We start from the raw sequence: 27,451 nt of genomic DNA, 5'->3' as shown, positions 1-27,451 counted from the left end.
CCTAGCTAAAGGAGCTCGGTCACGCATCCTCACCAGATCACGAGTAGGTAAGGTGTGTTCAACTTCTCCTACAACCACTGGCCATATTAGATCAGTCATTTCTCGATAAATCGAAAGCTTATCAAATACATCTTCGAACCTCTTTGTTTCTGACTTCTGATTAGACTGGGTTGGAGCGTTTCGATTATAGAAGGTGATGCTGGTTAAAGTGTTGTCAAACTCCAAACACCTGTTGCATCTTTAAAGTAAATTAATTTGTGACACGTATATTTCATACACTCACTGCCTCGGACAGACAATAAGAGAAGCAGGTAGGAGCAGAAGACCGGATAAGGCAAACATACTAACTCTTTATGTTAATCATCACGAGCGTTTACATAGCTCAAAACGGATAGTGGATAAAGTAACAAAGAGACAAGGATTATATAAAATAATGAGCGATAGACACATGCAAGGATATACAAGGTGCATAAACGTATAAATACGAGGACGTAAAATTAAGATGTGTATGTGTGCCAAAGGTCCAAACTTCCCATGAAAACAACGGTTATTATGTGGGTTAAAAAGACTCAATGTTCACATAGCCTTGAAAAGTTCATCTATGCAATCCACTGAAATGCGTAAGTTAATCCAAGCTGGCAAAGTCAATGAACTACTTCAACCTTTTTTCAAACCTTACGACTTCAAAGATATCAAGTCTCAAAAGATCAAGGTACGTTTCTGTGACAAGTGTTACAATTTTCATCTGGAGGTATTGGTGACCCACTGCTACCAGACACGGAAGCCCGTTAAGCGAAAGCTTCTTTCATTCCGTCCTCAACCATTTGAACCATTTGAGCTCACTTCTATTTTAACAGTGTCCTTGTTTAAAGCGATCGCGGTTACCACGGCCGGGAAATAGTATCATGTCCCCTCAAATGTCTTTGGCTTTTTTCCATGACACAAAGCTGATTATTTTGGTAAGTTCCCCGAAAGTATGCGTTGCTATTTAATAGTTATCGAACTAGTTAGAAATTTTTGACGTTCGACCATGTTTTACTAGTTGGTTCACAAAGGCTCATTTCTTGATTCATTTGTTGTACTGAGGTGCAGACATTCTCTTATTCATATTCATCTACTTCCCTTATATCCTGTATGATAAGTAACTTGCTCTGGGTAGCCTGACTCCCGTGGACTGACCTAACTTACAGTTCGGGATTTTGGGTTTCTATGTATTATGTATTCATTGATTATAACTTATTCTTATTTTCGCACTTTTGTGCATTAAAAATTATAAAGAACTTACGGAGCGTTTGGAGACGGATGTGGGTAGTGGTTGTTGGGTCGTTTTTTTTCGAATTTAATGAACAGACCTACTTGAATTGCTTTGTAAGCGTTCGTGCACATGGCACAACTGTATTGTTCTGCGCGGTCTTTATCAACGTGTGTTGTACGGTCATCCCATTTTATTAGAATTGTTTACATAACTCTTAGAAATGACAAGATTAGCCGCTTCCAGAATAAGTAATAGCTAATCGGTCCTATAGATAGTTAACATTCAGCTCTTCCGCTGCTGGATGATTGCAACAGGTTTATGGTGGGAATGCAACAACGAATTATTATCTGAGATTTCAGACTAGACTATTTCAAATTGCTTACTAAACCTCTACCTTTAGCTTGTGGGTTTCAAGATTTGTTTCGTAACACCACACAGCCCGAATTGCCTTTCGAAGTCGTACTGCTGACTGTAGAGGTGTGACGGCAGTAAGGTGTTTCCTTCAGACAGCCTGCATAACAGCAATGCTGCCTTCCCACAAGGAGGGGTGGGGTTAGAAGAGGTTGACCCTAAAAATACACGCCTCGCCTGACCCCATGGATATCCGTCTTCGGCGGTAAGGTCCCAACAAGTACGGAGCTAACACAAAAATTACCCACAAAAAGGTCGTGTGTGACCGACCTCAAGCGGTCGTCCCTTGGGCACTGCGGTTACGCTCTCAGGTCATTAAGACCAATTCTAACCCGATTTCCTTTTCAGATACCTCTAGAAGAACCCTTCCACGGTGTGGGCAACCGGGAAGTGATAACTACCCTCATACCTCTAACAGCACTCAAGATCACTGTATTCATAATCAACCCCCTTCAATTCCTACTATTCCTTCTACCTCGACTTTCAAAACGAAACTTCCTTTTTCGGTTTCGTCCTCAAGTGTCACCATGGCTAACGATTCTAGTGCGCGAAACACTCCCAGGTCTACTAAAACCTCGCTCCAAACTACACATTGGAGCCTTCAACGTACTTACCTTAAGTCAAATCGGTCAACAGGCCTCCTTGACTAAGATTCTAAAATCTCGTACCATTGATGTATTCTGTGTCTATGAAACACGCATGCAGAATTCTACTGTGGTCATTCACTTGACCTCACCTCACCAAAACGGAGCGCCGACGAGATATACCCGCTGTTTATCTGGCGACCCGACGGCAAGTTCTCGTGGTCTGGAGGGTGTGAGCATAACACTGAGTTCGAGGGCACAGCAAGCACTATTAGAATGGATCCCCGTTAAGAGTCGCCTATGTGCTGTTTGGCCACACGACTGTATGCCCCCAAATGCCCTGGTACGGCCGAGAGTGGGGAGAGTAGGCTCTCCCTCTCCAAATGCTCTCACATGGCCACGAGAATATATAGCCTCTGACAGGGAAGTCCTACTCACTGCCTTCTCGTGGCATTAGGGTTTTTTACGAAAGTGAGAGGACGAAAAGCGAATGTCCGGCGCTTTAACCGGGTTGGTGGACACGGAAAGCACCTAGGGGAGTTGGAAAACCCTGATTACAAACCAATGGTGCACATGGGCTCCAGTATCGTGAAGGAACAAATGGCGTATGAACCAATTGTTGGTCACCGGCTACCATGGGACTGCATCTCCTTACGATGCTCCACTGCCTTGTGGACTAGACCTTTAGGTCAAAGGCTCGGAGTGTGGCCCCCTAAGAAAACCACCTGCTTCAGTCTAGGCACCTGGGCAGTATCACAGCCCTCACACAAATCAAATGAGGTTTGTGCGGCGCATATTTATCTGGTGCTTTCTTGTACCAATATTTATGTGTTTAAATAAATATATAAAAAACACGACTGTATAAGATCTCGGAAGGATAAGGACACAGGTCGTTGTCTTCTCGATCCACTGACTACAGCCCGGATGAAGTGGAAGATGACTTTTACAGAAAGCTAAGCGCTCAGGCATAGTAGTCGTAGCGGGTGACTTTAATGCCCAATTAGGCAGCTTAAATCAAATAGAAAGACATCTAGGTGGGTATTTCAGTATTCCGGCTCAACGAACCGATAATGGTGATCGTCTGTTGCAACCATGCTCAGACAATCGTTTATTTTTAGCAAGCACTAATTTTAAACATGAGGAGACACATCGTCTAACATGGCGACCACCTACACCAAACCAACGATGGACTCAAAAAGACCATATTGCCACCATTCATCGTTGGAGGGGCTCGATAGAAGATTGCCTCTCGTACTGGACGCAGAAAAACTACAATAATAAGACCCATTAGGATTGAAATGGGGGAAGAAAAAGTAAGTTCTAGGAACAACTGAGTTCACATCTAGGCAGTTGTGTAAACGAGACTGACCTAGATGCTGCTTGGAAAGACACACGAACAGCTGTGGAAACAGCTGTAACATCTATTAGTCATTTAAACCAAAGGGTTCCAAAGAACCAATGGACTTCTAAGTGTATTTCACTGATGGATTCGCGTAAACTCATCGTATCAGGCTCTGAACACGACGAAGAGCGTAAACAAATCAGATCTAGGTTAACTAAAAGTCTAAGGAACGATCGTGAGCAGTGGTGGGCAACGAAAGCAAAAGAGATGGAAAAGGCAGCGGCTGTAGGCAACACCAGGCAACTCTTCAGACTAATAAAAGAAACCGAAATTAAGAAGTCAAGTGTGAGACAATCTCGATAAAAGACGGCACTCTTATCTGCTCTCAGCCCAGACGTTTAGAACGATGGGCGGAACACTTTAAGGAGCAATTCATCTGACCTTTAGCTACTGCACAACTACCCACTATTCCCAGAAAAACCTGAGTGAAACATTGAAGTAGGCCCTCCGACCCTACCTGAAGTCCAAAAGGCTATAACTAATCCGAAACGAGGAAGAGCAGCTGGTCCAGATGGATTGACTCCAGAGGTCTTTAAATATGGTGGTCCAATCTTAGCGACTAGGTTGACTAATATTCTGGCTAAAATCTGGGAGACGGACGTAATCCCATCCGACTGTTCGCAATCACTTATTGTCCCAATATATAAGAAGGGTTCAAAATCATCCTGTAATAACCATGGAGGGATTAGTTTGACTAATATAGCATCTAAAATACTAGCCTCAATAATTATCAGATGCCTAACTAAGACTCGTGAACTGCAAACACGAGAAAATCAGGCTGGCTTCAGATCTGGTCGTGGCTGTGTCGACGACATATTCATTATTCGTCAGGTTTTAGAACACAGACATGTCCATCGGCGTCAGATAATGATAGTTTTTCTTGTCTTTAAAGCAGCATTTGACTCTGTAGACCGAGAGGCTCTGTGGCAGTGTTTGTCATTGAAAGGTGTACCTCAGAAGTATATAAACCTTGTGAAGGCTCTTTACTCGAACACTAGCAGTTAAGTGAGAGCTTATGGCGAACTGTCATCTGATTTTATAGCCTCAAGTGGTGTTTGACAAGGCTGTTCACTATCCCCATTTTTGTTTAACTTCATTATAGACCTGTTGCTGGAAATAACATTCTCGTCGATTGAATTTTCAGGAATTGATCTCCTACCAGGAGGTCCACTTATCGACTTAGAATACGCAGATGACATAGTCCTGTTTTGTGAAGATTCTGACAAAGTGCAGAGTCTTCTGTTAGAACTGAGTAACAATGCCAGCGTATTGGGAATGCGTTTCTCCCCCTCTAAATGTAAATTGTTACTCCAGGACTGGTCTGCGTCAACACCTGAACTAAGGATAGGGAGTGAAGTAGTCGAAAGCGTCGACAACTTCATTTGTCTTGAAAGTCTGATCAGCCCTAATGGGTTGGTGTCTGACGAAATCTCATCACGGATTCAAAAAGCCCGTTTGGCTTTTGTCAACTTACATCACCTATGGCAAAAACGAGATATCCATCTATCAATTAAAGGAAGAGTATACTGTGTGGCAGTTCTGTTCTACTTTACGGCTGTGAAACGTGGTCATTAAGAGTAGAAGATACTCGTAAGTTACTATTATTTTATCATAGATTTCTTGGAAATATTGCTCACATCTGCTGGGATCACCGGGTAAGTAGTAGTGAGGTTAGACGCAAGGTATTAGGGAGTGATGGTAAATCAGTCGATGAGGTTGTAAATCTTCATCGACTGAGATGGTTTGGCCACGTGTTACGTAAACCTGAACACTGATTACCCCGACGCGCAACGCTGACTAGTATTGGGGATGGTTGGAAGATAGTTAGGGGCGGCCAGACCAAAACGTGGCATCAGTGCTTGAAGTCATTAACTTCTGGTGTGTTTATTTATTTATTTATTTAAACATATATATTGGTACAAAAGGGCACCAGATACATATGCGCCACACAAAATAATGAAAGTAGGAAGAGAAAGGATGAAAAGATAAGGCGGACTGAAATGTACAACCAGAAGACTCTTTCAGTTAAGAAAGTTAGAGCCACTCTTTATGTAGAAAGTAAAAGAAGGTTGCAGCAGGATCGCCACTGGCTTCTATTCTGAGCCATATCTGATAACGTCTCTAGCCACTGTGTTGCACCATCTCTCGGACCCCAGCCAGGGAGTCGTGAAGGACCAACAGAAGCTAGCCCTTTGCAGCTCTCTTTCATGCCACGACACCATGTCATACACTGACCTCCTCTCCGCTTTTTCCAACCAGTCCCAGAGTCGGCAAATAATGCACGACGTGGAAGTCTCTGGGACGACATTCGTAAAACATGTCCAAGCCACCGAAGTCGGTGTTTCAAGATGGTGACACCAATTGAATTATCGTCTCTGCGCCCGAACACACGATGCCGAACCTCTGCATTACTAACATGGTGTTGCCACTGAATGTCAGCAATCCTTCAGAGACAACGATGATCGAACACAGAGAGACGTCCAACATCCTCAACTCGGAGAGGCCAGGTTTCACAAGCATAGAGCAAAACTGCTCTCACCGACGCGTTGTAGATCCGACCTTTTACAGCCAGACTAACATCACGAAGGCGCCAAAGATGGCCCAGATTGGCATAAGCCGCTCTGGCTTTCCTTATACGTGCATCAATCTCATCACTCACACCACCACCAGCACTTATATAGCTACCTAGATACACGAACTTCTCAACTACTTCAATCTGCTCACCATCCAGGGTGAGTACAGGATGAGAATCCCGCCAGTCTTGTAGGAGTACCTTGCACTTGGAGGGTGCAAAGCACATGCCGTACCTGCGGACACTGATTGCCAACTGATTAAGTGCGGATTGCATGCCTTGGGCATTATCGCACAGTAAGACAATATCATCCGCATACTCGAGGTCGAGAAGTCGTTCTCCAGGCAACATATCCACACCGCCATTACTTACATCCATCAGAGCTGTTTCCAGGATGTCATCGATGGAAAAGTTGAAGAGGAATGGTGAGATCGGGCAACCCTGCCTAACCCCACTGCTCGAATGGAACAAGGGAGAAAGGTGGTTGTATGCCCTCACTCTGCCTGAGGTGTTCGTATACAGGGCCTTTAAGATGTTAATGAACTTCTCAGGCACACCCTTCTTCAATAGACAATCCCAGAGAACAGTCCTGTCCAACGAATCGAAGGCAGCCCTGATATCAAGAAACACTACAATTGTTGGCCTGCGATAAGTATGACGGTGTTCCAACATTTGGCGGAGGGTGAAGATGTGATCAATGCATCCTCGACCAGAACGAAAACCAGCCTGCTCCTCGCGAGTCAATCGTTCTCGGGTTTTAAACAACCTACGAAGAATGACAGAAGCCAATAGTTTGGACGCAATCGGAAGTAGACTTATCCCCCGATAGTTGTTACAGGAACAACGTGAACCCTTTTTAAAGATAGGGACGACTATTGACTCATTCCATGATGTTGGAACACTTTCTTGCTCCCAAACCTTTGCAAACAACACCGTCAGTTCCTTAGCCAGAAAGTCATCACCATCTTTAAAAAGAGCCGGAGGTAAGTCATCTGGGCCCGGTGATTTGTAGCGCTTCAAGAGTTGGAGTTCCTTGCGGACTTCCGTCTCGTTTGGTGGAACAGTCGTCACCGGCCATGGGGGGCAGGACAAACTGGTTGATGTTGCCGGAGCAGCAGGCCAGTTGGACTGCTCTTCGAAAAATTCCGCTCATCGTCCATGACGTCGAGAGATGTTGGTGATTGGCATCCCGTCATCCTCGTAGATTGTTTCACTCACACCAGACTTCTTGCTGCCAGTGGCTCGGAGGAGTTGGAAGAGCTTCCGGCAGTTACCAGATGCAGCTTCTGCTTCCATCTCATTAGCACGCTCCGACCACCAGGCTTCTCGGTCCTTACGCAAGCTTTGCCCGATTTCACTACGTAACAGCCTTCGTTTGTGGTCAAACTCACGGTCACCCGGAGTAGACCGACGGGCTTCGATCAGTTGTAAGGAGCCAGAAGAAACCCAGTGCTTGTAAGCGGGACGTTTCGCGAAGCCGCAAGCGGCTTTACTCGCCATTTTCATGGCGTCGTGAAGATGCAACCAATGCTCATCAATACCTTTCGGTGGGGTGGTAGCTAGCATAGAGGCTAGCTCCGCTCGATACTTACTTGCAACAGAAGTTGCAGCCAGTTTACTAACATCGATCCGTTGGTAGTGGTCAATCCTTCGGCCACTGAAAAGTAAGGTGAGATTGGCGCAGACCAGGGCATGATCAGACTCCAGATAGGTACTCCAAAAGGAGCGGCAGTCTTGTACACAACCACGCCAGCGGTAGCTGATCGCGATGTGATCAATCTGAGTCCAGGCTTGGGATGCAGAGGGAGGACGCCAGGTGGCACACCGGCGATGACTGTGCCGGAAGTTAGTGCTGGCCAGAAACAGGTTGTGGTCTGTGCACAGTTGCAGCAAACGGTCCCCGTTATCTGTCCTGCGACCAACAAGTCCCCATCGGCCACTTAAACGACTCTCTTCTGTGCCTAGACGCCCGACCTGAGCATTCAAGTCTCCGGCTAGTACTACAATATCTGTCGAACGCGCTTTCTGGAGAACTGTTAACTGGTGGTAAAACTCATCCTTGATTGCATCCGGGCTGCAATCTGTCGGGGCATAGGCGGAGATGACGAAAAGACACCGTTTCTCACGCCGGTTTCTTCTCACTTTGATGGAACTTTCTAATCTAACAGCACATAACCGACTGTTAATGGGGATCCAATCGATTAGTGCTGCCTCAGCCCTAGCGCTTAGTGCGACACCAACGCCTGCAAGACCAGACGAAGATGTCACAGAGTCCCCGGATAAGCTCACGTGAAACAAGCTTTTCGAAGCGACAGATGGAGAGCGAATTTGTAGTACTTCACTAGAGTCTTGAATACGGGTCTCGGATAGACAGCAAACATCAACATTAAGACTTTCTAAAGACATAGCCAGCCCCATCTGTTGTCCGATCTGCATTAGTGTGCGAACGTTGAAGGAAGCCAGCTTGAACGGCGTACGTGGTTTCAGAAAGACTGCTTCAGTATTCGTAATCGGTGGAAACATTCACTTTCAACCAGACAGTGACTGGAGATCGTTTAGATAGGACAGAGTTTCCACCATAGGCGAGCTACTGCATAAGTTGGAAAGGGAGGATACGCAATTTGGGAATAAAGGGAGTGAAAAAGCGACGTAGTAAATAATAGTAATAATAATAATAATAGTAATAATAATAATGGTGATAATAATAATAATGTAAATTGTCTTTCTTCTATTAGGAACGAGAGCAATGTAGTTAGTGTAGTGCGTCATTTCATGTCATTTGTGTGTGGGCTGTGATACTGCCCAGGTGCCTAGACTGAAGCAGGTGGTTTTCTTAGGGGGCCACACTCCGAGCCTTTGACCTAAAGGTCTAGTCCACAAGGCAGTGGAGCATCGTAAGGAGATGCAGTCCCATGGTAGCCGGTGACCAACAATTGGTTCATACGCCATTTGTTCCTTCACGATACTGGAGCCCATGTGCACCATTGGTTTGTAATCAGGGTTTTCCAACTCCCCTAGGTGGACTCGCTTTGTCCGCCAATCCGGTTAAAGAGCTGGACATTCGCTTTTCGTCCTCTCACTTTCGTAAAAAACCCTAATGCCACGAGAAGGCAGTGAGTAGGACTTCCCTGTCAGAGGCTATATATTCTCGTGGCCATGTGAGAGCATTTGGAGAGGGAGAGCCTACTCTCCCCACTCTCGGCCGTACCAGGGCATTTGGGGGCATGTTGGTAGATGCAGACTACTTGGTTGTGGTCTGCGTGACTATCGTAACTAGTGGTGGGTGACTCTATGTGACATGTCTTAGAATCGACCACAATGGTGTAGGTGTATACACTTTGCCTTCCCCTAAACCGTGAGATTAAAGTTAATTCATACCTTTCTTTCTATGAACTAATTCTTTCTCTCTGTATCATATCCTTATATGAAATCTTTTTTACTACCATTGAAGTAACTGCTTCTATGGATTTGATTTTGATCTTGTTATGCTAATGCGGTATGGCAACTTGGATCGATATCCTTGGTCTTACATTGTATCTGACTGACTGGAAAGTTATAAGCCTTGAGTAGTTTGAATACTGATGACTGTGTCGTAGATAGATCAATTTATCTTGACAGTCTAAGTTTGTACTCCGACAGTTTTTTTGTGTATATTGCGTTAACGTTTAGTAGGGATTTCGCATAACTTATTTGAAAAGTTTTATAAGCTCTTGATATGAGACGTTGATCATTAGTATTTAGTCATATATTAAGACTCAAAGGTTTTTAGGCTTGCGCTACATATAATCAGTCAATCATCTACGTCACACAGTACTGAGTATCGTTTGTGTAATTCCAAGTGGACTATGCTATGACTTCTGTTTTATGAATATCATTGCTAAAGGTGAGCACAAGATTGGGATATTTAAGTAGCATCATCTACATTTAAAAAGGTGATTTCCTATAGTGCAGTATTATTTATTTAAACACATAAATATTGGTACAAGAAAGCACCAGATAAATATGCGCCGCACAAACCTCATTTGATTTGTGTGAGGGCTGTGATACTGCCCAGGTGCCTAGACTGAAGCAGGTGGTTTTCTTAGGGGGCCACACTCCGAGCCTTTGACCTAAAGGTCTAGTCCACAAGGCAGTGGAGCATCGTAAGGAGATGCAGTCCCATGGTAGCCGGTGACCAACAATTGGTTCATACGCCATTTGTTCCTTCACGATACTGGAGCCCATGTGCACCATTGGTTTGTAATCAGGGTTTTCCAACTCCCCTAGGTGCTTTCCGTGTCCACCAACCCGGTTAAAGCGCCGGACATTCGCTTTTCGTCCTCTCACTTTCGTAAAAAACCCTAATGCCACGAGAAGGCAGTGAGTAGGACTTCCCTGTCAGAGGCTATATATTCTCGTGGCCATGTGAGAGCATTTGGAGAGGGAGAGCCTACTCTCCCCACTCTCGGCCGTACCAGGGCATTTGGGGGCAATATATATATGCAGTATAGCGTTAATTAGTTTATTGTGCCAAATTTTCATCGGGTTGATTAGGGTCGAGGTTTGGATAGACTTAAACAGAAAGCTTATTAAAACATTTCGCCTATCTAGTTGTATTACTTAATCTAAGTGTTTTCCGACTGTATCCAGTGAAATGTTATGTGACATATTCAAAGATTACGATGATAGCAATCCGCAGTTCTAGTGATAAAATGTTAAAACTTATTAATCCTATTACAACCTTAAATCCGCAGCTAAATATCTCTGATTTATCTCTACTTAGCTGGACTACCTTAAAACCTAATGTACAAAAAATTAGCACACTTCACTATTCTCTAGAGTTATTGTGCTCCAACCATCACATCATATTTTATTAGGGATGTTGATACTAGCACTAAATGTATTTGAGTAACTCCGGAATTTTATCTGAACACAGTTTAAATGATGACAGCTCCAATATTTCGAGATAGTTGGGTATCAGTCTGTCAGCTACAATTATCGAGCCTGGGACGAGTGTACGTTAGCCCGTTACCATACCACATCATCGCAATAAACTGAAGTTAATAAAATTGGCAAAGTCGAAATAATGTAGTAGCAATGGTAATAAGAAAAAAAGAACATTAGATCTATATGAAGGTATGGGCGAAGGAACACAGAAACCCACAATCTAAAGGGTATATCTGTCTGTTACAATGGCCGATTCTAAGCCATTTCACGCAACATCCACCACTGGTCATGCGGACCCTATTCAAGCTGTCTGGGCTTACCAATATGGTTCAGATGAACAGTCAATGATTTCATGAACTGATATCGCGTCTTATTTTAGACACCCCTGGCTTTTTACAGCTTATTCTAGCCATTGTTGTATATACCCGTATATCTTACACTTTCAAGAAAAGATCATAAATTAGTATCATGATATCTTTATATAAGCTTTAAATTTTTTGGAAATTCAGGCTACACCTCAAAAATAGGTAAAATGACACATCTGACCAATGTCACCGGATTCGTTTCAGACTATATAATCACGGTTTTGTATTTGGGAGATCTCTCTGTTGTGGGTCAAATAATTTTCTAGAAGCTCACATAAAAACAATTCAGCGTCCACCATCAAAAAACATTGACTAACTGAACGTTTCCAACAGCATAATCCTCTTGCCACTTTACCATCTTTAAAGTAACATTCACAAGCTAAGTGTCATGCGGGTCGGAAACCGAATCGTTACAAAACTCAACGCTCTACGTGGTGTAAAAATAATCATAAGCGACTCACACAGGTGTTGTGAATTGAAATTCTGTTTTGTATTTCCGATTACGAAGGCTTGGAGACTTATAATACGGAACGGAATCTATGCTAACTGGACAAACCAGAGAACTAATACACAACACTTCAATGATAGTCCCTGCGCAATGGATGGGAGGAGTTTTCTAAAAAAGATGTATTGGTGACGATCCTGGGGAACTTATTATTTACACTGAAGGTAATCATTTGTATTCAGTTACAATGATTATAGTCTATAAACTGAGTTATTTTCGCTGAATACAAATCATATTGATAAAATGCAACAAAAGATCAAGTCACTAATTTCAACTGAATTACGTTGGAAGTCAGTAAACATAAGTTGTTAGCGGGATATAGATAAGGTTGAAGCATGTAGACTACCTGGTTGGGATGCGCGAGATAATAGCAATCAATGGTTAGAGACCTTGAATGACATGGCTCAAAATCGTTTGCAATGGCGAAGGTGCATCCACTCTTTGTGTTCTGCCAAATTCTAAACTTCTGAATTATTCATGTCTCTATCTTTCTTCTCTTTCCAAATTTATTCCATTGGATTATACCCCTTGAATAACACATCTTCAAATCCTAATCTTTCACATAATGCATATACTCTTACTACTTTTACCACTATGGGATTTGAATCGACAACTGCTTCTCTCTGTTAATGTGGTATGGCAACTCGAACTGATGTACGTACGTACGAAGTTCTACGTTGTGACTGACTGAAGCATGTTCTGTGCAGGATTAAGATTGGACGCTCTGATTGGCCATTTCCTAACCAATCAATGCTAGCGGAGACTTCAAGAAGACTCAAGAATCCTTTTATGTAAAAATTATAAATGTACCAACGCTTGTCTTATTGTGATTCCTACTTCCATTCACTCTTATTATTTGGAATATAATTTCATTCCTGTTCGGTCGTGTTCTGTCTTGTCGAGTGAAGTAGTGTCCAAGAATAAGCACTAAGATTAGCTGGGTCATAACAAGAGAAACTATAGAAGTCATTCTGAATAATTTACACAACCAAATGCGTAAAAGTTGACTGAACAAAAACCTTATATTGATATGCGAAAGTAAGATTGACCCTCTTTCGTATACATTTTATTTAGGAATCATATATTCTCAGCAACAGAGATCACCAAATGTAACTTTTTTCCACCTATCGACTTGTTAGACCTCAGTACTTACATCCAGTAATCGTTTTCGAAATTATATCAAAAGAATACACTGATCACTTTGTTCATAACTAAACACCATCTTCACTATCAAATATTCCTATTTGCACTATTCACCTTCATAGGTTTTTGACCTCTACTTATACCACCAGTGTTAATTATTCCATGAAATGTCATTCCAGGTACCCCGAAACCCTTCTTTAAGATACATGCTGAAGTTCTCGATGTCTAAACACTCAAATCGAACAGTATGTATCATTAGCTAAGACCTGATGATCTCTTGCAATTATCAGACACTTATCTGGAGTTCATAACGATCAAACTCAGGAAAAGCAATCTGGTGACGTGAATGTACCAAATCCTCATCAGATTTCAGAACATGGGCGTATCTATCGACGTCCGACCATAGTTGTATTCCTCCACTCTAAGCTAGTATTCGATTCTGTAAATCGATAAGTTTTATGGATGGTTCTTATTGAAAGGCTCACCAAAAAGGTGCATTAACCTTGTGCAGGCTGTTCACTTAAACACTATTTATCAGAATTGAGAACTCCGAGTGATTTTCGTCAAGGTTGTCCGCTTTCTTCACTTTTACTTAACCTTGTCACATTCTTTTGGGGATAACGCTCTCATTGTCTGACTTTTCAGGAGTCGATCTCCTACCAAATGATTCGCTTGTTGACTTGGAATATGCAAGTGTTACAGTCCTGTTTGGTGAAGACGCTGACAAAATACAGAGTCTTCTGACCACCTTAATCAACAGTGCAATGCTTGGGATGCATTTCTGTCCCTCTAAACGCCAAATTTTGCTTCAGGACTGATTTACGTTGGCACTTGAACTAATGATAAGTAGTGCAGCTGTCAACCATGTTGATCACTCCTCTTTGCATTCCCATCAACCCTGGTGGGTTGGTGTCTGATAAAATCTCTTCCCTAATTCGGAAAGGTCGGTTAATCTTCGCCAACTTACATCACTTGTGGATTAGGGGAGATGTTCTTCCGCCAACTAAAGGGTTGAGTATACTGCGAAGCGGTCCGTGCTGTATTATTTCGTGGATGTGGAACGTTGCTCTTAAAAATATAGAATGATCGTAGGTTATTAGTACTCGATCAGATGTATCTTGAAACCATTGTTAGTGTATCTTATGACCATCGAGTTAGGAATTCTGAATTTAGATGTAGAGTACTAGATAATGATGAGATGGTGACTGATATGTTAGTTTATCTTCATCGATTAAAGTTTATGGGATAAGTACTACGTACGTCTGTCCACCACCTATCTCGACTGGGGATATCTAGTATAAGAACAGAGTGAAAACGATATAGGGGTGTGCTAATTGAAACTTGAAGTCAGTCCATGAAGTCATTGACTGTTGGTTTAAGACATGTAGGCTGATTCGGGCTACCTGTCTAGTGTTCTTGAAGTAACCGTGATGTCCCCGATCAATTGTTAATGATCTTTCGTGACACATCTCATAATCGTTTGCAATGGCTCAGATAGTCCTACTTTTTATCTTCCTCTGGATCTTAAATCCCAGTATTTATGCATGCCGTTTTACTCTGTCCCAAGACTTATTCTATTTATCATTACTACAACATTATCTCGATGGCTTCTGCTATTCATTTTGTTGATTTCTTGCCATGCTATTATGGCATGACAAATTGAGCCAACACAAATCTTTGCCAGGCTCTATGTTGATGATGATCGACTGACAATTAGTGAAACATGAAATTTAACTCAGTTAGCCATTCCGTGATTTTAAAGTTCAGAATCATTCTTCATCAAGTGCATGATCACATTTTTAGAATTATATGACAAACTGAAAATGTTTTTGGCGTAATAGAATACGTAAGCTGCTTTTTTTTAAAAGACGATACTTCATGTATGCATTAAAACCATAGCTTTCACTTTGTTTCTGATCAGATATAATGAATGGTGTCGAATTGAGAAAACTAGTCTATACAAAGTGTGTCAGCCTAAAGTGAAATATATTTGTGTTAATTCCTTATTTCCCCTCTGTATTTTATGTACCTGGGTGCTATCGTACGTATTTTTGGCATCACAGTTGTCTTAAGTTCATCAAAAACATTGTGTTATGTAATTATCTATAAAAACATAATGTACACCTCCTATATGGATAAGGAGATTTGAACAACACCATTGTTTTAAGTAGCAGAGCAACTGACGTTCGCACTTCTTCCTTAAAAGCAAGAATAATTAATCTTTGTATCACGGTCGAAATTTATCCGTTGTGATAACATCGATTAACTAAATGTTGCTTCGGTTTGGGCACCCGGGCAGTATTACAGCCCTCAAACAAATCAAATGAGATTTATGTGACGCATATGTATCTGGTGCCCCTTTGTACCAATATTTATGTGTTTAAATAAAAAAATTCACTTCTCAATAGCATATATCTGTTTCGGCGCTTTTTGTACTGTAATATAGTGTTCTAAAACAATGTAATATAAGGCTGCACTTTCATTTATGAGTTAATAAGCATAATCTAGAATACTGTACATCTAGTTAGTTGTAAGTAGAGTGAAGACTGGCGAAATTAGTTCCTTTAGCTATAAGGCAAATAACATATAGCACGTAATGTCACAACTTTTATTTGGTTTCAAAAGACCGGGATCGGAACACTTCAATGGGAACCGTTTTCGGTTCATATCCACCAAACTTCCAATTTATGTTCCATGATCCTGTTTCCAAGCATTTATTTCTCATAGTTATGCTTATATATATAAAGAGAATATTATGCATTTTATTTCTTTTTGTAATTGCCTTAATTTTGTTAACATCCATTTTTAATTTCAGCACTACCTACTATCTTTGATTCCTATTATCATCTTGATAAATGCTCTTGATTCGTTTCAAGTTGTCGAGATATGACGACCGTTGTGGATATTTTTGGGTCTTCAAATAATAGTTCCACTGTTTCAACAAATGAGGTTTGCCAGTTTTCACTTATTTCATGCTCACCTAATTGTGATGAAGATCATTTATGCAATAAAAATAGCTTGTTTACATCTGAATCCGTTCACGATGAATCGTTTCAAAGATCACCATCGTCTTTCAAGACACCAAGTAAAGAAGTTTCTTCTCCTGGATCATTTGAACTTCCATCAATGCCGAGTGATAAAAGTAGCTCTCGTGACTGTTCAGATGGACATTGTTCAGTAAACTTTTTAATCTCTTCAGATTTAACTGATACTGATCATTCAAACAGTGCATGCTCTCTCTCTCCATGTCCTCAGTCTGTTGGATATTGTTCAAATGCTAATGATGAATGTTCTATCTTGTGTTCAGATCGAATGCTAGAAAGTGCCTTCTACAGGTCTGTACGTACAGACATCAGTCTTGATAACCGCGCCAATTCATATACATTTCATACGGGTTTCGCAGATACTCCAGTGTCACAAGATACATCATTTAAAACTTCATATTCGTGTAGCAAAACTTCTGCATTTACATCTTTTAGTGGCAATGATTCGGATAGTGCTCATTCATTTCAGTACAAAAATTACAATAAATCTCGTGGATCTGATTTTAAGCACTTGTGTGAAACGTGTATTTCCTCCGACAAAATACCTACGTCAAACAGCTCACCTTTAAAAGTTTGTTTTTCTGAAACTGACCGTGGTTTTACTAAAATCATTGGGTGCTCTGCTGTCCTTGATCACTCAAATACTTATCTAACAAGCTCTACAAATTGCATAAGAACATCTAACTCCATAGTATGCTTTGAATCTCAGGATTTAAATAATGTTTACCAAAGTTCGCAAAATGTGTATAATCATCTTCGACGTCGAAAAACTGCCTGCATCTCTGATGCCTTTGTGCCTTCTAGTGATGGACGTGAATTCTTATATGACAGAACAGAGGTCCAATGTTCAAAGGTAAAAAATACCACTGTACCATCAGTTTATCCACTAAAAGAAGTCGATTCATCCATGTCTGGAATTAAACACAATATTGTAACAGACAAGTTTGCTAATGATGATTTTATGTGTGACCCAGATCCAATAATTATGGGGTCAGGGAAAATACCAACTACTTCCTCCTTGGGAAATAGATCTTTAAATATTTACTCCAGTTCTACTGATTTGGCAAATTCTATTCATCATGTTGAACCAAAACAGTTGTCACCTAACTATAACTATTATTCTAACAAAACTCCAGTAACTTCCATAGCTTATCCTACAAATGACCGTAATAAGAATTCAGTGTTACTTCAAGACTCAATCAAAAATACCAATAGGAAGGTCTCATCACACAGTGTGGACCTAAGACATCACTGGAAAAGTAATGCAACAAATTCAACAACTAAAACTAATTGTTTTCCAGTGGTTGAATGTCAAGATTCTTTTGGGTCGAAATGTAAGCGGAAAGGTTCAAAAGTGCTTGAACGTGGCGGTAAGCGTCATAAATCATTAGATGGTGAAATTCGTGAAAATGTTTCAAATCACTCTCCTGCAGATGCATTGATGGGTCCTGTTTTCGTACAAAATGTCAATCGTTTTCTGCAAGACCCTCCACTCCATCATTCATTTGACTTATATCCACCGATTCCTTCACCAAAGTTTCCTCAAAACCGTTTTTCAGGGGACTGCACTAATGATGTAAATATACGAGGCCGGAAGTACTTTCATTTTCCTTTGTCTTTGTGTAAACCTGAAAGTAAACCTATTCCGGATGACATTATTTTGCGATTCTTAGCTCAACGTCCTGATACCGAAGAAAAACTTACTAGTTTAAATCGTGAAAATTTTTTATCAGATGCATATAAACGCACTCTTAGTAGAAACTCCTATTCTAATTACATTTCTCCTTCTCCTGTAAACCAAGTATATCCCCTCGACCACTTAACATCACACCAGCCCTGTGACATGTATATCAATGGTTGTATAACACCTCCTCTTTATTCCACAGTCAGCGACAAGCCTCAATCTCTTGGATACGGTTCCATTACCAGTCACAACTCTAATCAAAGGTATTGCGAAGAAGTTATTTTGTTTAGTCAACTTAGTGTCGAAGCACACGCAACCTGCTCGTATTGTAAAATGCAAATAATGTTACCTCAGAAAACAGTCAAATGGAAGTTTCACGATAAAGAAAGCTACTTACCATTTTGCAGTTCTACCTGTTTAGCAAGGTTGAAACGACAGGGACCTAACTGTACGACATCATATGTTTCTGATGTTAGCAATTTTGATATTCCCTTTAAAATTACTTCAACAATCGAATCTCAGCCACTTATCATCTTTTTAGTTAAAAGTAACAATCCTAAACGTATGAAGCAATCTTCTAAACGTCTTTCTTCCCAAGATTTAAAAGTTAATTACAAAAGAAGCCCCAACGAAACATCTAATCGTATATCATTCGGGGTTAGCTCTACTGTGAAACGATGGCGTAATATTCGCTGGCGAAGACTTAGTAGCTCACCAGTATGCTCATTCAATGTGTTGCGAACCTCTTTTGATTTGCTCGTGTCCCAGAAAAGTTTCCCACCTAAAAATATTTCATGTGACGACACTCGCGTATGCCAGTTATGCCATCAAATAGGTGATGGATCAAATGATGTAACCAGTAGATTGCTTAACTACAATGCCGATAAATGGTTGCATCTCAACTGTATACTTTGGTGTTACGAAACGTATGAAACAGTTAGCGGCTCGTTAATGGATGTATCTTGTTCTTCAGAAAAGGCCTCAAAAACTCCTTGCACCTATTGTAAAAATCTGGGAGCTGGCTTACCTTGTTTTGATTCAGATTGCCAAGCCGTATATCACCTACCATGTGCCCATCAAATCAATTGTTCTTTTCACCCTGATCGAGGAATGTATTGCCCGTTACATCTTAAAAGTGCAAATAATATACCCCAGCTTAATAGCTTAGCTGTTGAAAGAAAGGTTTACATTTCCAGAGATGAACATTCACAGGTCGAAAAAATAATATCAGACGAAGATCATTTCAGTTCAATGCAAAATGTTAAGGAACCAAAACTTAAATTACGTATTGGAACATTAATATTGCATCGAATAGGCCAGTTGTTACCTGAACAATTAGCTAGTGGAGTTTTCCATACATCAAACTTCATATATCCTGTCGGCTACTGGACCTCTCGAATTTATTGGTCTTTTCGTCACGTGGGTCAGCGTTGCCGTTATGACTGCCGAATAGAAGATTCAGTACGACCTGATGATGTAAATCAGTCCATCGTTGATCCGATTTTAGTAAAATTTACTGTGGAAGTAATAGAACCAAATGAAGAAAAAATCTTTTTTGAAGATACGACTTGTGATGGTGTTTGGCGGAAAATAATAAATCGTATAAATTTGTCACGCAAATGTTCGTTGTTTTTCCGAATTTTGCAGGATAACATACAAGGTGAGGTGTTATATGGTCTTACAGAGCCTCATATTGTTCGAGCGATCGAATCTTTACCTGGCGTAGATCGTCTAAGCAATTACCTTTTCAAATTTGGTAAACTGCAGTTAATCCAGGAAATGCCTTTAGCAATAAATCCTACAGGCTCTGCTCGATCTGAACCAAAGCTTCGAACTTATATCCGGCGCAGGTCTACCGGAGATGTTAACATTTGTCCGTATATTGCCCACAACCACGTTTTTCTCGAAACTCCTGGTCATCCTTATAGTTCAGATATCGGCAGTCCCACCTACCTGAATTCTCTGTCTCCGAGCACGACCAGCAAATCTCAACAGTATCGCCGACTACGTTGGGATTGGAAAACAAATGTCGTCTTAGCACGATCTCGAATACAAGGCCTGGGATTGTATGCTGCTCGTGATATAAGTAAAAGTACCTTCATTATTGAGTATCTGGGAGAGGTCATTCGTAACGAAGTAGCTAATCGAAGAGAACGCTTATATGAGTCGCAAAATCGAGGAATATATATGTTTCGAGTCGACGACGATTGGATCGTAGATGCAACTATGTCTGGTGGTTTAGCTCGTTATATTAATCATTCTTGTGATCCTAACTGTACTGCAGAGATACTCCACTGTGATAATTCTAACCATATAGTGATAATTGCTAGTAAGAATATCGAGAAGGGTGATGAATTGACGTATGACTACAAATTTGACCTAGAAGAAGATCGTTGGGATCGGATTCCATGTCTTTGCGGTTCAATCAATTGTCGAAAGTGGATGAATTGATAGATATTTGCTTTAATTTCAAATATTTCGTACATATGTTCTAAGGTTGTGTTGTTGATGATGCCGTTTTCACATCACTTCTGTAAATTATCAAACTGCGCCTATATTTCTTCTGTTACCTGAAATACTTCCGGTACTTTTTAGACGTTTATTTCCTATACTTTCAAAATCAAACTTTCAGATATTTTTGAGTTAATTTTGTTCTTCTTTAACGTAGTTCTCGTTCTCCATAAGTATGGTCGCATTTTCTTTTTGCCCTTTGTGATATTATTTCCGTCATATAATCACCAAATTCATTTAGTTTAATCACATTTCAGATTTTCTTTATGTACATATTGACCCTTTGAGTTTGTGTATAAAGCATCTTACTGGCTGTGGGTTTTGTTTATTTAAACTTATGTTATTAATTTCTGTATTATAATTCCGAAAGTTATAATAAAATTGTCCATAAATCCTAAATTCTTGAATGGTTTTTTTGACAGTTGTGATTGGTTTGCATTTTGATGATATTTCATTTAACTTTGACTATGAAATTCAGATTCCGTCCATATTCTCAGTATATCAAGTATCCTTTTGTTTTTCATATCATATATGGTCCTTGAGGTTTAATGTAGCTAAAATTAAAATAAATATTCTGGCATTCAACCCAAATAGAGTCCACAGGAAAGGTAATATATTGCAACACTAGTGTGAAATTTTGATCTGTCCTAGTATTACCGTAATTAATTTTTACGTAGAGGCTCAAAACATAACACTGGTCATGTTATTAGACTTTGTAAGAATTTAATAATAGCTGTGTAATTATTGCATTGTGCTTCAGCAAATTGGTTTTCCTCAAACTATAAACAAAATGTATTGTATCCTCGCTTTGTATCTAAGGTTATTGAGGAATAACAGCAACATGGCCACCTTGGGTATCATATTAATAACTTATATTACTATGAAAATCTGAACCAAAGCATGATTTTTGTGATAACGTTAAAATATCGCCGTGATCCCCCTAACTCTGAAAGTAATGACTCATTATTTGTCATATGTAACCATTACCTTACCATCTTTTCATATGATAGGGTAACCTACAGTAATCTGTTTTTAATTATAAATTGCATTTAGTTACGTTGATTTTATCTCAAAATAATCACATTAACTTCTTTATTAATTATTCCTTGTTTAATATTGTGTTTTAATCAGCTCTTTTGTAAATTATCAATCTTACTGATCCCCACAAACGTATTTCACTTTGATATTTAGCATTTTATATCTAAAGTTTCATGTAAAGACAACTACTTATATTGATGTTTGGACTATGTAGAATATTAAGTCTAGTGCTTAGTTGTTTCAAACTAATATGACTTGATAATAATTTTTATTGTCTTTGATACACGGAAATAAATCATAATTATCTTACATACTTTGTCAGGCAAATATCTAAGCAGTTCAGATTCAGAAACTTTTCTGTAAACCGACTAAAAAGAATTACAAATAAATAATATATAATATCAATTTATTCGTTACTGACAACATACCTCTTTCTAAAAATGTCGTCGAATCAAACGATCATGTACGGAAACAGTCATCAGCTTATTGTAAACCAAAGTTCAATTTTATGAGAAATTGTTCTTGTTTGTAGTTGGTGAAAACTATTTCTGTTTCCATTCAACTGGTTATATTAATTCGGTTAATCTTTCGGTAAATAATTAAGTTTATCATGTTTCATAAGACTTATTGTGGTGGGATGAAAGAACGTAATTAGAAGAAAACAACATTTAGCTTCCAGAGCAGAGCGTTTTGAACTCTATCCCAGTGATATAAAAGTAGAAACAGTAGTAGTAAACTATAGATTACTGTCACTATTAAGACTGATGAACTATTGGTTTTCGGATTTGACCATGTTACTTTACATTACATGGTTTTATATTCATATAGTCATGAACTTACGTGACTTTTGTTTGCTTGTGATTCTGTCGTTAATTTCATATCCTGTTATACATTATAGGTGACAAGATGCCAGATTTGAGCAGCAGTAAGAGTTCGACAAAGACTTTGATACCTGCAAAAAAGAACCCTCTAAAAAGTACGGACAAGGTTAGTCACTCTTCAAGTTCCAGACAGCACGACAGGAAATATTCCCATTCTAAGATTACTCGAAGTCCACCTAGACGACGTGCTAGACGAAGTCGTACGTCAACATCCAGTTCCTCAGATTCCAATTCGTCATCATCTGATTCTGATTCAAATGACTCTTCAGCATCTGACTCCTCAAATTCATCGAAGGGATCTAAAAAATCTAATCTTGTCACAGGTTTGCATGTAGCTGCATTGTTTTGTGTATATTGTTAATAAACTTGTTACTCAACCCTAGCAGTATTTTTATGTACTATTTAGGACTATCTCTCGAATCGTAAATATATTTATCCTGTTTTATCAAGGTTTATTAGTTATTTGTCTGTTAACCAATACCATAGTAGTTTTTTTGTCATTTGATTAGATATTTTGATTGCACATCGTAGCTAAATGTGGTTAGGGTACAACTAAACAGGGTAAACGTTTGTCCATAGATAAATAAACAATGTATAAACTCAAGTGTTTCCAACAAATTAATCAAGAAATTTTTTACATCGTTATACTCAGCAAAGTAATGAAGTGAATGTACTATCTTAACAACTCGTGTATGTTTAACTGTTAAAAGCGATTAGAGAGAGAGAGGATTTCTTTGGGAGCTCGAGAACTAATTCATTTATATGGGATTCAGTAGTTTTCATGCTTTGATTGCAAAGGGTTACTGTTTTTCTACATTTCCACATTAATTATTGAATCGTTTAATACATTACATCGACATGTTTATTCGATTCTACGTACTGAGTTATATTTAGGTCTAATCTTTCATTACTGCGAATAATTTTTTCCACTGTATATTGCTTCATCACTTCTTGATACACACGAATAACTGAATTTCTTTATCAAAGTATAATATTTTGTTATTCGCAGCATGTCTATTAAAAATTTGCTACGTATTGTTAAATATACCGATTGTTTATTTACAATCGGATAGGTATTTGGTCTCTGATGTTTCATGTCCCGTTGAATCTCCCGCAAATTATGCACTAAAACTAAGCATAGAAGTATTTGTCAATTGTCTGCTCCAATTTTCGCCTTCGCATTAATTAAAGAAAAGTACGGGAATCTGCCGTCTGTCACCCATTTAGGAGATATTTTTGCACATATATTAAAATTAAAGCTACTTGTTCAATATTTTGTTCCATTTTGCTTCTTAATCTGGTTTCTAAACAAGATTACTTTCTGCAATACTAAATGCCTAAATAATTATTCGTTTTAAAATTAGCCTCGGATACAAAAAACGTTAGTGAACGTCCTCATCCAACCGGCCAGTCAAGTTCTATGCATTCTAAAGTAGGCGATAAAACAGTCCAGATGTCTTATAAATCATCGGAACCTGGTGATTCAAAGAAAAAAGTAGTCAGTGCATTAACTTCTAAGGACGAATTGAGCAAACCTGAGGGTAACCCAAAATCAAATTCGACGGATCACTTATCAAAAGTCTCAGATACTTCAGGTGTTACTGGGTCGACACTTTCGTCTTCAGTGCAGGATTCTGATGATAAGGTTGGAGAGACATCGAAAAATAAAAATCGGGATAAAACATCACATAATATTGTATCAAAGCCAAACAAGGAGAACAATGCAGAAAAATCTCTTCCAAATAACAATGCTGCATCCGATAGTCGATTTACTCGTGTACTTATTGAGAAGTTGACTAAAAATATAACGAAGGTAAAAGTCGATTTTTTAATTTTCTATTTCCTCATAGTTTTAACTTCAACAATTTTAAGGAACACAATTTAAAAAATCTTTTGAATCTTTCTGATATTTTAAGCCACTTTGCGAAACCATAATTTTTATGTACACTTCTAAAATTATATATAATTTTTCAACATTAATCACTAAAATTTACATAGATCTGATTTACCTCAGGATCTCATTTTTACATACAAATCCAATACTAGTCACGTTTTAGTAAACTGCCTCGACAGCGTTGTCGTTTCTTGGAAATCCAAAAGTGTATAGATTAAAAGTAATATACTGAACATAAGTGATATATTTTGGAGGTCGGTGTATATAAATGTAACTTTCAGTTTTATCTTTTCAGTATAAACACATGTTTTCACAATTTTCCTAATTTTTTTTTACATTCTAGGTTCATATTCAGGAAATATTCTCCGTATGGGGAGAAATTCATTCAGTCGATCTTCCACCTGATCGTATTCACCCAGAATTTAACAGGGGGTATGGTTATGTTGAGTATGTTGATTCCAAATCAGCCAGTGATGCAGTTAATTTCATGAATGGAGGACAAATAGATGGACAAGAAGTTAGAGTTTCTGAAGTTCATTCTCAAACGGCACACCTAAGTGATCGTGCAGGCCGTTCAGATGAACGAACAGGCTACAGGTAGGTAACTTTATGTATTTTACCTAACACTGACCGGTTTGCATTACTCGATATGTAAAACTGTTTAAAGATTTTTTTCATTTGATCACCTTCAGTAGTACCCAGAACTACAATGCTTTAGATTGGTTCTATGAGAAACCGGATTTGAGATTGCTTATAAATTTTTTTACTGATTACAAACATTCATCAAAATTGCATAAAAGTACTAAGTCGCATGTAACATCATTTAATATGATTTGTTTTCATCCTTACTTAAAGCTGTGATTAATGCATCGCCTTATTAACAGCGATGAAAAAATCAGTCATACGAGGCAATGGCTTTAAAAAATGATAATCAGCTGTTGTCTTTATCACTTTCCCTATGTTGATACTTCCGTAATTCCTTCTTTGATGTTTTTTAGAAAAAGGGGCCATGATTCTTCGAAGCATGATCGTGAAAGGTCACATAATCGCGAAGGACATCCTTCAAAAACATATACTGATTCTACAGAACATAATCGTGTGAAAGAAGATTCTGGTAAAAAACATGCTTCTCACAATCATTTTCGAACTCATGATAGGCAAGAGCATTCTCGAATTCGAGAACGCATTAGGGATCGTGAACGTGAAAGAACACGTGGTAGTCGTTTAGATAATGAACTCAAAAGAAACCGACGTGGAAGCAGTGGCAGTCCATTTGCAAGTCATTCAACTAATCGGCCTCGTTCTCCTCTCACGGGATCACGTTACCGCAGACCTAGTAAGTTCATTGTTTTATTTCCTTTATTAAAGTATTGAGTAACACATTTGATAATGTGATATATTGTCGAACACCAAATATTTAAACATATGATAATTTCTTTTACTGATGTTAAAAAGGGCGGTCTTATTTATTTTTCCACGTAATACAGTTCATTATGCAAGTTTTTGATTTCTTTTTTACACGATTACATTTAAATTAGTCTAGTCATTACAATATTCAGCGTTTCTCTTGTCTTGAGTATTAGGTATTTTCATTTCTTAATGTATCTTTAAAATGTTATTATGTTTTGAAGGTCCTCCAAGCGCTCGAACTGGCCCTAAACGGCCTAGGTCCCATAGTCCTAAAGCAAAATTACAATCAACTTCTGGTCGAGGTGATAAAAAACCTGGAGATGTTAACCGTCGTGATAAGAAAGCCTCTTCCCGTTCATCGTCTTCGTCTTCTTCCAATTCAGGATCATCTTCTTCCTCCTCATCAAGTTCGAATTCTGGTTCTAGTTCATCCTCTAGTTCAAGTTCTTCTCGCTCACATTCTTAGAGTGCTCGCCGTTTTTTAAATATCGTCATACATCCTATGATGAATAAACATGCTTTTTCGAATGTCTGCATTTCTCTGTTTGCACATAATTCAAGTGTATTTTAATACTTTTATTCTTGTTGAAATTACACTTGTTTTGAATTTACCTTTACTGCATGAAGTCATCCATTAGTTTATTAGATAGATGTTGATGAAGCACGACTTACGCATTATAAGCAGAGTAAGATGGTGGCTAGCAGTGGGTTCCAGGATTGGCGATTTGTCGTATTCGGGACTCGCTGATAGGATGTGCCTCCATCCCAGAGTTTGTGTTCGTTCCAAGACTGAAACCCAATAACTTTCGCTTCAAACACTATGTTATCCACTTAGCTACTTATATCAGAGAGCCACTTGCTTGTGCAATAGAGCGACGTTTAATTCATGTATATTGGTTATTTAAATCTTCTCATTGATTCTTAGGGCTACAAATGAGCAGTCTTTTATGGACTTTTATATACATGGCTAGTAAAATTTTACGCCGATATACGTGTTCATTGCTTATATGTGGTGCGTATAGCTTATTTACTTAGGCTTATTACCCCTTTCGATGTAGGATAGGCAGCGCACCCCGGTTGTCCATTGAACTCTCCTAGACAGTCCTTCACGGTTGCCTTTCATCCCTTTGATATTTGCCTCCAGTTTCCGACGCCATTTGTTCTATGATCTTTCTCTTTTCCTTCGAGATTCCAAGTAAGGGCTGGCCCCGTGATGCGGTTTGGTGATTTACGCAATTTATGTCCTTTTAGTGGCCTAATATCTGACTTTATTTACATTGTATGCAAGTTGTTATTGAAAATATACATGCTGCCAAACCTCGTATATTTTTACCGACTTAATTCGCTTTAGAAAATAACGGAATGAGCCAAATATGGGGATGAATTTCAAATACATATATTTAATGCACTCATTTATCCACCCAGAAAAGAAGTGTAAGAAGCATAGTAACGTGAAGACTGGTGAGCCAACTCGATTGGATCAAGTGCGACTCAATATTTATATATACTGACAAGTAATTAATAGAATAAGCAATTAAAACACACGAGCATAAAAACAGACAGCGTTAATAAGCGAATAAATGAGGTCAAAATGTAGCTTGAAAAGAATGAGTAAATTGATCTCTCCAGAAGCTGGAGTGACATATGAAGGCTTGAGATAGTACCAGCCAATGCATCCTACTCACCCCCAGCATCTCTTCGTAATTTCGTATTTAACCGAAAGTTGGATGGTTCTTAACCATCGTAGGTTGTTGCTGATGGTATCTGGCCAACGGACATTGAGTACCTTGCATATATAATTGTTTATAAATACTTGTACCTTGGTT

The 27,451-nt window shown here is 39.2% G+C and overlaps 2 protein-coding genes across 2 annotated transcripts; both read left to right on the top strand.

Moving 5' to 3' along the window:
• Positions 1-884: 884 nt before the first annotated feature.
• On the top strand, positions 885-20,342 carry Smp_070170 (hypothetical protein; the record flags this gene model as incomplete). The annotated part of the gene is made up of 2 exons (XM_018797038.1): positions 885-959; positions 15,979-20,342. The coding sequence occupies exon 2, from the start codon at positions 16,050-16,052 to the stop codon at positions 20,340-20,342; it is 4,293 nt and encodes a 1,430-aa protein (XP_018652120.1). The 5' UTR covers positions 885-959; positions 15,979-16,049.
• A 1,995-nt stretch (positions 20,343-22,337) lies between these two features.
• Positions 22,338-26,213, top strand: Smp_070200 (putative ribonucleic acid binding protein S1). The gene is made up of 5 exons (XM_018797037.1): positions 22,338-22,644; positions 23,686-24,134; positions 24,559-24,812; positions 25,214-25,551; positions 25,847-26,213. Exons 1-5 carry the CDS (start codon positions 22,347-22,349, stop codon positions 26,089-26,091), a joined length of 1,584 nt encoding a protein of 527 aa, XP_018652119.1. The 5' UTR covers positions 22,338-22,346; the 3' UTR covers positions 26,092-26,213.
• Positions 26,214-27,451: the final 1,238 nt, after the last annotated feature.

This window comes from Schistosoma mansoni, chromosome 4 (assembly GCF_000237925.1).
Source record: "Schistosoma mansoni strain Puerto Rico chromosome 4, complete genome".
NCBI lineage: Eukaryota > Metazoa > Platyhelminthes > Trematoda > Strigeidida > Schistosomatidae > Schistosoma > Schistosoma mansoni.
Note: the sequence above shows the minus strand (reverse complement) of the source record. Positions and strands in the feature narration are given on the sequence as shown.